This window comes from Octopus bimaculoides, chromosome 7 (genome assembly GCF_001194135.2).
Source record: "Octopus bimaculoides isolate UCB-OBI-ISO-001 chromosome 7, ASM119413v2, whole genome shotgun sequence".
In the NCBI taxonomy this organism is placed as follows: Eukaryota; Metazoa; Mollusca; class Cephalopoda; order Octopoda; family Octopodidae; genus Octopus; species Octopus bimaculoides.
The window spans coordinates 19,373,606-19,385,155 of NC_068987.1; the positions used below are offsets into that span (position 1 = coordinate 19,373,606).

The following is an 11,550-nucleotide window of genomic DNA, read 5'->3' on the forward strand; positions in this document are numbered from 1 at the left end:
ATAGAATTATTCTGTACACTTTGGAAAAGAATTCTTTATTATATACAAACACACACACAGACACACACATATACGCACATACACACACACACCTGCATATACACACAAACATACACAATACATATATATATATATATGTATATATATATATGTAAAACCTATGAAAATATTTTACAAAAATATTGTGTAAAATTAAAACAAGACCTGTGAAAGAAAATGAGAGACACAAAAAAAAAAAAAACGGAAACTGAGAAGAAGCCCTTTAAAATTATAATGTCATTTGTGGTTGTCGTTGACTCAGCGACTTGGAGAGCCAAAAAGAGTTCTTCTGCTGCTGGGGTTACTAAGATGACTGTGTCGATGTGAAGGGGATAATGGTGACATTTCGTTTCTTGTAGTGTTGAAACATTTAACAGGACTTCGCCAACTGTTGAAAGAAAGAAAAAGATACAATTTAACAGTATAATGGAAATGACAATTATTATTATTATTATTATTATTATTACTGAGTGAGAGAGTAGCACATGCCATCAAAGTGACACTGGGGTACAAATATACAAAGCCCAATATACCCATCATGACTACTCGTCTGATAAGGGTACACCAGGCACATGCATCACAACCATATGTGCGCGACATGGTGATCTCATATCAAGATAAACAGTGCATGACCTTGCAGTTGGGGCCCAGTTAGAATTTTCTTCAGGTTGAGTAGCCAATCCCACTCAAAAGATCCCTGAATGATGGTTGTTTAAGGATGATAAATGAAACATCCATGTTTCTAGAGGTGAATTATTCAAGCCCCAAAGAATTCCCCTCAACACATGGCTATGATGCTCCCCTACTACTCCTGCTTGTGGTCAGAGATGCACATACTGTCAGCCACTAAGGGACATGCCCATATTATAATTGTTTCAAATGGTGAGCAGGCAGAATCGTTAGCACATTGGGTAAAATGCTTTGAGGCATTTCGTCCAGCTTTGTGATTTGAGTTCAAATTCTGCTGAGGTTGACTCTGCCCTTCATTCTTTCGGGGTCAATGAAATAAGTACTAGTTGAGCGCTGGGGTTAATGTAATCCACTTACCCCTCACCCTAAATTGCTAGCCTTGTGTCAAAATTAGGAAAAGTTTATTATTATTATTATTATTATTATTATTAAAAAGGGAAGCAACCTGGCAGAATTGTTAGCATGTTGGCCAAAATGCCTAGCAGCATTTCTTCTGGCTTTATATTTTGAGTTCAAATTCCACCAAGGTTGACTTTACCTTTCATCTTTTCGGGATTGATAAAACAAATACCAGTCAAGTAAACCCCAACACCTCAAAATTTAGTGGGGGTGGGGGAGGGGGGGCAGTCAATTAGATCGACGCCAGTGTTGCACTGGCACTTAATTTCTTGACCCTGAAAGGATGAAAGGCAAAGTCAACCTTGACAGAATCTGAACTCAGAACGAAAAGATGGATAAAATACCACTAAGCATTTTGCCTGGCGTGCTAATGGTTCTGCCAGCTCACCACCTTTATAATAATAATAATAATCCTTTCAACTAAAGGCACAAGGCTTGAACTTTGGGGGCAGGGGACTAGTTATTACATCAACCCCAGTGTTTCACCGGTACTTAATTTATCAACTCCAAAAGGATGAAAGGCAAAGTCGACCTCGGAGGAATTCAAACTCAGAACATAGCAACAGGTGAAATACTGCGAAGCATTTCACACGGTGTGCTAACAATTCTGCTAGCTTGTCACCTTAATAACAACAACAATAATGGTTTTCAAATTTTGGCACAAGGCCAGTAATTTCTGGGTGGGTGGGTAAATCAATTACATTGTCCTGAATGATCACCTAGTACTTATTTTATCAACTCTGAAAGGATGGAAGGCAAAGTTGACATCAGCAGAATTTGAACTCAGAACCCAAAAGATGGACCAAGTGCCACTAAGCACTTTGCCTGGTGTGCTAATGATTCTGGCAGCTTGTCACCTTAATAATAATAAGTATGATATATATTAGATGATGATGAATGACAACGGTATTGTTGATGAAGATATGAGGTCGGGGCTTACCTGTGTTGCTCATCAGTTGTGAAAGATTTCACTTTCTGAAACCACTTGTGTATGTAGGGATACGTTCGAGAGTCCAGCTCTACATCTTTAACACACCGGTAGACGTCCAGGTCCAACTTTGAGGGTTCAAACCTACAAACAAACACATTTTAGATCAACATTTTTCAAAAGCCACAGTATGGCCATTGGGCCTGGTAGAAATATTAACCGAATTCCCTTCCAATCATATCCTACTGTCTAATGTAAAGTAAAAATACACTGGATCATGTAGCCCTACATGTAGGTAGACTAATATCATTTAATATCTACCGAGACCTTTGGCAATATACCATGTTTTGAGAAGACCTGTCAAGCCAAGTGAGATCGTAGTTATGGCCAATGCTGGTGTTTCATGACTGGCACCTACTACTCTCTTGGAGTGGTTGGCGTTAGGAAGGGTATTCAGCCATAGAAACTATGCCAAATCAGGCTGAAACCTGGTGCAGCTTCCCAGCTTACCATCGAACCCATGCCAGCATAGAAAACGGATGCTTTTCTGTGCTTGCATGGATTGGATGGAGTTTATTGACACATTTTCTACAGGCAGGTGTCCTGATGCCCTTCCTGTCACTAACTCTCATGTTTCCAAGCAAGGTTACTATTTCCCCTTCACCAGGCAGTTTTTAGCAGAATATTAGAAATGAATGACATTTATTTATATGTCAAGACATGAAGATACAAACATACTCACAGCCACACACATACATACGATAGGCTTCTTTCAGATTCTGCTTACCAAATCCACTCACAAGGCTTCGATCAACCTGGAGCTCTTGCAGGGCCCAATACACTTGCCCAAAGTGTCACACAGAGGGTCTGAACCTGGAACCATGTGGTTGAGAAGCAGATTTCTTTGCCACACACCCATACCTACACCTACTACCTGAAGTGGGCGAAACAAACAAAAAACCAGATGGAAAAGTTATGGTTAGAACACCTTTGATAATAAGTCTTCTGGTACAAAAGGTAAAGCTACCTTCTTGAGTCATAGCGGCTCATAAGGGCAGGTTTCCTAATTTCACTGGTCTGTTGCAGGATTATTCATTTTTGCCAGTTGAGTGGACTGGAGCAATGTGAAATGAAGTGTTTTGCTCAAGAACACAACGCGTTACTTGGTCCAGGAATTGAAACCACAATCTTACGATCATGAGTCCAACACCCCAACCACTAAGTCACATGCTTCCACTATAGGTCTTCTGGACACCATAGGGTAGATGTGGGGGTTAAACAAAGTCAGTAATGGAACACTGAGAGCAGTATAGGGAGATAAGTGGAAAATTTGTGTGTGTGAGAGAGAGAGAGATATAAGAGAAAGAAATGAGAAAGAAAAAGAGGAAGAGATAGATGGATAGATAAATAGATAGAGAGAGGTCAAAAGATCAAGCAGCAGAATTACTTACCCATTAAGGTATATATTTATGACAGATTTTGACTTTGGTGGTGAGCGAGCTGGTTTGGCTGGGACATCTATGTTGAGGCCAGTTGGTGAGGAGACATTTAAAAGGACGGTATCGGAGGGCAAGGTAACATTGTCTTTCGTTGGCGTTGATGGTGATAGGGGACAAGCACTGGTTTTAGCTAAAGACACAGTGATAGGCTGTTTGTCGTGGACAGTGCCGAACACATCGCTAAGATTTGAAAATGTGGTGTAGATGGAATGATGGTGATCGTCTTTTGTGTCGACAACGTCCATCCACGCAGTATTGCTAGTTACAGAACCATCAGTATCTTGGCTGCTGCCAACGATGACCAGTTTGGTGCCAAACTCTTTGGCAAGTGAGTCCATAATCTCATTGAAGTCTTTCATGCCTGATATTTTTTTATGACTTTTAAAATGCTTGTTGATTGAGATGAACATTTTGCTTGTCTGGCCTTCTTTCACCTGCTCTTCCTCTTCTTTTTCCTTTTCGGTTACAACTGGCACAGAATTATTTTGATCAAAATTATCTTCCTGCTTTTTACTTTGCTGCTGACTTGTGGGGGAATCACTAGAAATTAGCGACTGGCCAAAACCAGAAACATTTTTGTTGCTGTCAACGGTAAACATGTTCTTGAGTGATTTTATTGACTCAATGGTTTTCTGTGAAGTGATGTTTTCAGTTACATGAAGAGCCTCCAGACTGCGGTGAACATTGAATGTTAAGAACTGGTTTTGGAGGTAGGTCTCGAACTTCTCAAGCCCTTCAGGTTTAGAAATATCAGTGTAAATACCCAAAAAGTCCCAATATTCTCGCCACCCGAATTTGTATTTTTGAGCAAGTTGTCTGTGGAAAGAAAAAGAATGACACAAAAATTTTTTTTTTTTTAAAAGTGATTAAACACTTAAATTCATAATTATTATCAGAAAAATATAATTCAATAAACAAGAGTTATAGAAAAAATAAAATAATACTAGTAAAGATAAACTGAACTACAAAACCTCATCTCTGCCACTCCATTCAATGCCAAATCATGCAAAGGGTATGTAAACGACCGTGTGAAGTGAGGTGACGAGAATGGCTCCTTTGCACATCACATGGTCGATACAATAAATATGAAAAGAATAAATGCCAGAAGGAAAAGAGAGACACAAACGGGGTACAATGTTTAAGAGAAGATTTTATTTATATGTCAACATGTGTGTGCATCATATATACATAATAATAGACAGGCCATCATGAGAACAAAGTGTGTGTGTACAATTTGAAAAATAGGGCAGATTCCCCCCCCCCCCCACTTATTTTGTGATTTAGGTGGGATTTTTGAAAAACAAGGAATTCACGGCAGTGTTCAGCGAACAAATTAAACACTACCTGGCAGTGGCTAAAAGACAAACTGATCAAGTTTATGTATAAATTTTCTTTTTATATGTTCGTTTCCATTTACACAATATTAAAACAATGGCTAAAAATTTTCTGAAGCAGCACCCCCGCCACTAATTTTATCTACAAGCTGCCACTGCTCCTCAGTATAATAATTAAAAGGGTTGAAGCCAGATGAATATGGAGACTATTGTGTCCAGTAACTTCTTATGCAAATCAATAAGAGAGCTTGTATGTGCTGGCCTAAATTGCAAGAAATAGCAGCCAAATCCTCAAACCACACTACTAAGATTAAAAAGAAAAAAAAAACAAAAAACAAGACATATTGAATACTATAGTTCTGAACAAACAAAGACATGTTGGCCATGGTTAGAATGTCTTTGATCACAGAGCTGTTGAATTAGGATGTACTTGAGCTAACAACAATCACCAGCCGCAGTAGGACCACTACCACAACCGCCTTATAATTTTGTCTTTTGACAATTAAAATAATAAAAACGTTTCATATGCTTTTGTCTAATGAATTATAATTACTGTATTTACATTGTTCAATGGTCAGTGTTCCCCTTTTGAAAGACAACAGTATTAATTGAAGGAAATCCGGCTGTTATTTCTAGCAAGTCAAGCAACCAAATAAATGCCCCCTCACTGGTTTGTGCAAAAACTCTGCGTATATTAAGAAGTGTTTGAGTGCACAAACTTCTCTATTAACCACTGAAATCATCGAAAGAGCATTACTAAAAACTTTCTGTTCATATAGTATCTATGTAACAAGATGGCACTGTGAAGCATATTTCACTTCAAATAAGCTACACAAAACAAAGGATTTAAAATTACTGCTGCAAGCTAATTAATTAGTATTCTCTCCTACTGCTCACAGTGGTGAGCAGTACCAAGCAATTTAATTAATTTACATCTAAGTAAGCTGAGCCATTTAAGAGTGCAGCGTCTTGACAACAGACAACATGACCTATCACATCAGTAATAACGAAAGAGGAATCCAACAATAGCATAATAGATAAGAATGTGGCTATGTGGTAAAGAAGCTACCCTTCGCATCTGTGGTGTTCCAGCTTTGGCATTTGCTCCCTAATCGAAACTTGATTCGTTCTTTGCCATAGCTTCATATTGCTTATGTGTTCAGACCATCTGATTTTAAGTATACTACGCAAGCACCTGTTGATGAATGATTGTATTTGCTTATTTGACTCAACTGTTGTTCGCTATGTCTCAGCCCCATACAATAACACCACTTTTACGCTAGTCTTAAAAATTCTTATTTTGTTCTTTGTTGAAATTACACTTGCGCTCCATACTTTTTTCTAGTACTGTGGGAGGAAATATTACCTTACTTGGAAGCAGGTAAGGGTTGGCTGGAAGATAACTAGGGTGTAGCCAATTTGCCTCGATACACTGTCCAACCCACGCAAGCATTGGAAAGTGGACATTTAAAACAACAATGATGATATATATATATATATATACACACACACATACATACACACATTCATATAAGATATAAGTAGCAAGAAAGAGAGAGAGAGAGATAAGGAGAGGGAGAGTGAGAGACAGAAAAAGTAGATGAAAAAAGATAGTTACCGTCCAATACGCTCATATCCTTTCTCTTGGTCAGATCTCAGATCATCAATAGTCTCCTTATCTCGGGAAGGTTTCCAATTCCTTCTGAAGTCATTAGCCTAATGAAAAGAGAAACAGTGAAAGTGTGAGAGAGAGAGAGAGAGAGAGAGAGAGAGAGAAAGAGAGAAAGAGAGAGAGAGAGAGAAAAAGAGAGAGAGAGAGAGAAAAGAGAAAAGTGATGGTATCTCTCTTTCTTTCTAACAATCCTGCATGGCATTTACAAACTACATTTAATTCTTTTGTGACTGCATTTCTGTTGCAATACATTGCTTTCATTTCAATTGATTTTGAAAATAATGAAGAACTTAGTAAAATAACCATCAATATTAAATGGGTTTAAGGCAGCATGTGAAAAGTTTTCTTCCTACGTGTAAGGCTGAGAGGTAGACTGGAGCCTGGTACAGCCCTTCAGCTTACCAGTTCCGGACAAAGTGTCTAACCCAAGGGTTCTCAACATACAGTATGTGCAGGACCAACTGGGTGTGTTTTATACGCATGTGATTCAAGTGTGTGGTAGTGTTCATTGGGAGAGGGAAAAAGAGGAATGGAAAAACAAAAATTAAATCTAATAAAGTACAAGTACTGGAATAAAGGGAAATAATAATTGCATGATCGTTGCCAGAGCAACTGCCTGGCTTCCGTGCCAGTGGCACGAAAATAGCACCATTTGAGCATGATCGTTACGAGCATCGCCTTCCTGGCACGCGAAAAGACATTCAAGTGAGATCGTTGCCAGTGCCGCTGGACTGGCTCCTGTGCAGGTAGCACGTAAAATACACCATTTTGAGCGTGGCTGTTGCCGGTACCGCCTGACTGACCTTTCGTGCTGGTGGCACGTAAAAGCACCCACTACGCTCTCAGAGTGGTTGGCGTTAGGAAGGGCATCCAGCTGTAGAGACTCTGCCAAATCAGATTGGAGCCTGGTGTAGCCATCTGGTTCACCAGTCCTCAGTTAAATCGTCCAACCCATGCCAGCATGGAAAGCAGACGTCAAACAATGATGATGATGATGACGAATAAGGCTGAGAGGCAAGCAAGGCTGAAGGAAAAGTACAGAGTAAGGAGATGAGGAAAGAGAGAAAAACAGAAAAAAAAAGCAAGAGAGGCATCAAAGATAAAAATAGAATAAGTTACTTGTTCAGGGGACATTGGCCCAGCATAAGCTTTGACAACACTGGACAACATACGAGAGCTCAGTGGTGACCCTTCGGGGGAGTCCACTGAAGGCACTTGATTGAAAGGTGGACTCTGAGCATCACAAGTATACACTGGACTGCAAGGTTGACCTATCCGAGGTGGACTTAGGTTATCTCCATCTCTATATAAAGGCACATAACAGCGTTCTGAAAAATAGAAATAAAAATTCATATATATATATATAATAATACAAAGAATAAGTATGCATGTATACCCACATATATTTTTTTTCTCTTTTTTTTCTTCTTAAGTTTCAGCTTAGAGCTGCGGCCATGCTGATGCACACTTACATCTACATGTGTATATAGATGCATATCAGGGAACAGGACGTTAGCAAAATAAACTACAGACAACGGAACAAACACATAGGAAAACAGATAGCCACTTGGAATTATTCCTTCGTCAGCTGCCTCTATTCTAACTAGACGTTTCGAAGATAAGGCAGAACGTACATACACACACACACACACACATATATATATATATATATATATATATATATATATATCAGACGAATGTATGTATGTTTGTCCTTTAATTGGAATTCTTCCCTTAGAATTCTAATGTCTTTTCTTCTTTGCTTGCAAATTTTTTAAAAAGGTCGTATAATTATGAAAGCTTGTATTGAAATAATCAGTATATGACTTAACTTATTAAACAAAGTTCAACAAATTCATTTATATTTATGAAATGAATGAGATTGGATGTTAAAACAAATTATAGATTTTTATTTTTCATATTCCAATACAGTTGTTTCATACAAACGGACCAAGATATTCATAAATAGAACATTGTAATAGTCAAATTTGTATTTTTCAGAAGGTAATATTTAAAGGAAAATAAAAAGATGTTGGTGCTAATATATCTAATATTTAATTTGATTTGAGGAAGTCAAATTAAATATTAGATATATTAGCACCTACGCTCTTAGTTATCAACAAAAACAAGAATACAAATATAAATGCAACAAGAACAAAAAAATAATATAAAACAAATATAAAATTGACAGTAAAAACAGTGTAAGCGAAATATATATATACATGATGTAGGTACCTTCTAAGAATCTCTCAATCTGTTTTCGTGAAGAAGCACTAATTGATTCTGGTATCAACTGCAATGAAATAATACAAAAAGACTTTCCTAAAATATAGATTACTAATGTACAAGTGTATGCAAGTTCATTCATTCATTCATGCACACACATATTGTGTTAACCACCATGGCTTGTTACTAGATACTTAAATAACACGAGTACTAAATACTCTTTACTCTTTTACTGGTTTCAGTCATTTGACAGCGGCCATGCTGGAGCACCGCCTTTTAGTCAAGTAAATCAAACCCAGGACTTATTCTTTGGAAGCCTAGTACTTATTCTATCGGGACTCTTTTGCTGAAACGCTAAGTTACGGGGACGTAAACACACCACCATCGGTTGTCAAACGATGCTGGGGGGACAAACACAGACACAAACATATACATATATATACATATATACGACAGGCTTCTTTCAGTTTCCGTCTACTAAATCCACTCACAAGGCTTTGGTCGGCCCGAGGCTATAGTAGAAGACACTTGCTCAAGGTGCCACACAGTGGGAGTGAACCCGGAACCATGTGGTTGGTAAGCAAGCTACTTACCACACAGCCACTCCTAGGCCTAAATATTAATGTTTAATTATGAAATATTGTAAAAATGCAAAAAAATTACATGATGCACTATCTGGTAAAGGAATTGAAACCATGATTTCGCAATGGTGAGTGCAACACCCTAACCACACAGTCCTGTGCCCTCATGTATACACACACACACACTAGCAACCCTTTCCACCCACCTACTAGTATGCTGCTAACAACATACTACTATTGCAATTCCCACTACCTACTACACACATTCTTCTGCAAAAGAGAAAATCAATTCTATACGCAACAACTGTAACGCATTCAAAACAAAAGGTACAAAAAAGCAGGAAGCAACTCACATCCAGTGGAGTTTTGTTAAATTTATTCCTTGCATTTATTTTGGTCAATGGATGGTTCACAAGGACTTCGATGACGCCTTTGTAGCCAGCCTTGCAAGCAAAGTGTAGTGGTGTTTCACATGACTGTAGTAAAAGAAAGAAAGAAAATGGATGTAAAATAGGAAAAAAACAACCAAACCAAACACAAATAAATAGCTACAAATAAACATATCAAACTGTCAATGCGTGAGGCCAGGTAATAAGGTAGCCCCTGTATGGTTGTTTGACCTGTTAAAAATAGCAGTCAAATCAAACTACTGTTTTAAAAAAAAGAAATAAAAAATGGAGAGGGAAATATTGGATTATGTAGTTCTAAATACACTATATCTGAGAGGAAAATGGCCAAAGACACATGGGGTGTTTCATAATAGGAATGCCTTTGATCGTGAAGCTGCAAGATTAGAACTGACCTGGAGTTTAACAAGTGAAAGTCAAGTAGATAACCCTTGCACCACAGCTCTCCATGACCAGCACAGCGATGGGCTTATCCCGGTTCACTCGCTGTTACTGGTTGGTTTCTTTCCCTCCACTTACACTCCATCCAAGATGGAGACAAGTACCAACATCTCATGCAGCAGGTTTGATAATTGCCGAGAATTCTTTATATGAAACCAATGGTAGCCTTGTTAACTCACAAATAAAGATTCATCCACCAATGCAGTGTTAAGCACTCATTCTTGCTGTTTGTTATTAGAGTGTATGTATGTATGTATATGTCTCGTTCACAGGGGAGTTTTATCAACAATTCTGGGGAGTGGCCATGGGAACGACAATGGGCCCCAACTATGCGAACCTGTTCGTTGGTTACGTTGAGGCCTAAATACCTTCAAGATTCACTGGTCCCACTCCCGAACTATACGGTCACAACGGGGTATGTGAGAAGCAATAAGATAGGGTGAGTCAAGACACTGAAGGCAATATCTGTCAATCATTGTGGAAAGGATTGAGAGGCCCCATCATATAACATCCCAAAGAAATACCAATGATGATCCATAGAACTGGAAGGACTTTGCAAGCCAACCCCTGGACACAGGGTGGGCACCTGGCTAGTAATGAGATTTGTATTTAGATATATAAGGAATATAAAGGGTAAACAGACAATACAAACCCCTTTGTCTGGTGTGTTAAGGTAGTAATCTATTAGACGCTCTGTTCTATCACATATACTATCATCATTGATACCATACAATTTGCAGAAGAAATTTGGATCCTGGATGACTTCGAGGATTATTTTGATAATCTCAGGCTTATTCATTTTGGCAGCGATATGAAAAGCGTTGTAACGGGCACCCACCTGAAATAGAGAAAAAAAAACAAGCAAGAATTACAATCAGATGAATTATCTAGGGAATAAGGAGTTATTTAGTGCCTGATTTCAAGAGTTCTGACACAGTGGAGGGAGAAGAAGGGGGGAAACATTAATTGTAGATCCGTTTCTTCTTTATATGTTCACAACATTTCAATCAATATGTCCTTCATATGATATGAACAATGATGATATCCAAAGCATTTAATAACGATATCAACATTGATAATGACAATGACATTTTTCATCATCATCATTTGCTATTCTTATACCTAGTCGGCAAGTGAAAATATCGGCAAGACATCTGCCCATTCCCTGCTCCCAAAACCACCCTTTCTTTAAATTTTTTTTTTTTCGGCACAAACCCCACTTTTCGGCTACAGGGAATACAAATCTACAAAAAAATTGACATTTCTAAATTACCCCCCACCCCCATTTCTTTCATTTTGAACTTTTTCAAAATATGCAGAAAAATACAGAGATT

General features: G+C 38.3%; 1 protein-coding gene across 2 annotated transcripts in view; it reads right to left on the reverse strand.

Moving 5' to 3' along the window:
• Positions 1-145: 145 nt before the first annotated feature.
• LOC106881356 (ankyrin repeat and LEM domain-containing protein 2) overlaps positions 146-11,550 on the reverse strand; it is a 51,360-nt gene continuing 39,955 nt past the window's right edge. For both annotated transcript variants that reach the window (XM_052969319.1, XM_052969320.1), the window contains exons 4-11: positions 10,869-11,054; positions 9,722-9,844; positions 8,797-8,854; positions 7,681-7,889; positions 6,508-6,605; positions 3,508-4,371; positions 2,069-2,200; positions 146-427 (exon numbers count right to left, since the gene is read on the reverse strand). In XM_052969319.1, the coding sequence (XP_052825279.1) occupies positions 298-427; positions 2,069-2,200; positions 3,508-4,371; positions 6,508-6,605; positions 7,681-7,889; positions 8,797-8,854; positions 9,722-9,844; positions 10,869-11,054 (1,800 nt within the window). In that variant the 3' untranslated portion in view covers positions 146-297. The remainder of the gene's footprint in view (positions 428-2,068; positions 2,201-3,507; positions 4,372-6,507; positions 6,606-7,680; positions 7,890-8,796; positions 8,855-9,721; positions 9,845-10,868; positions 11,055-11,550) is intronic.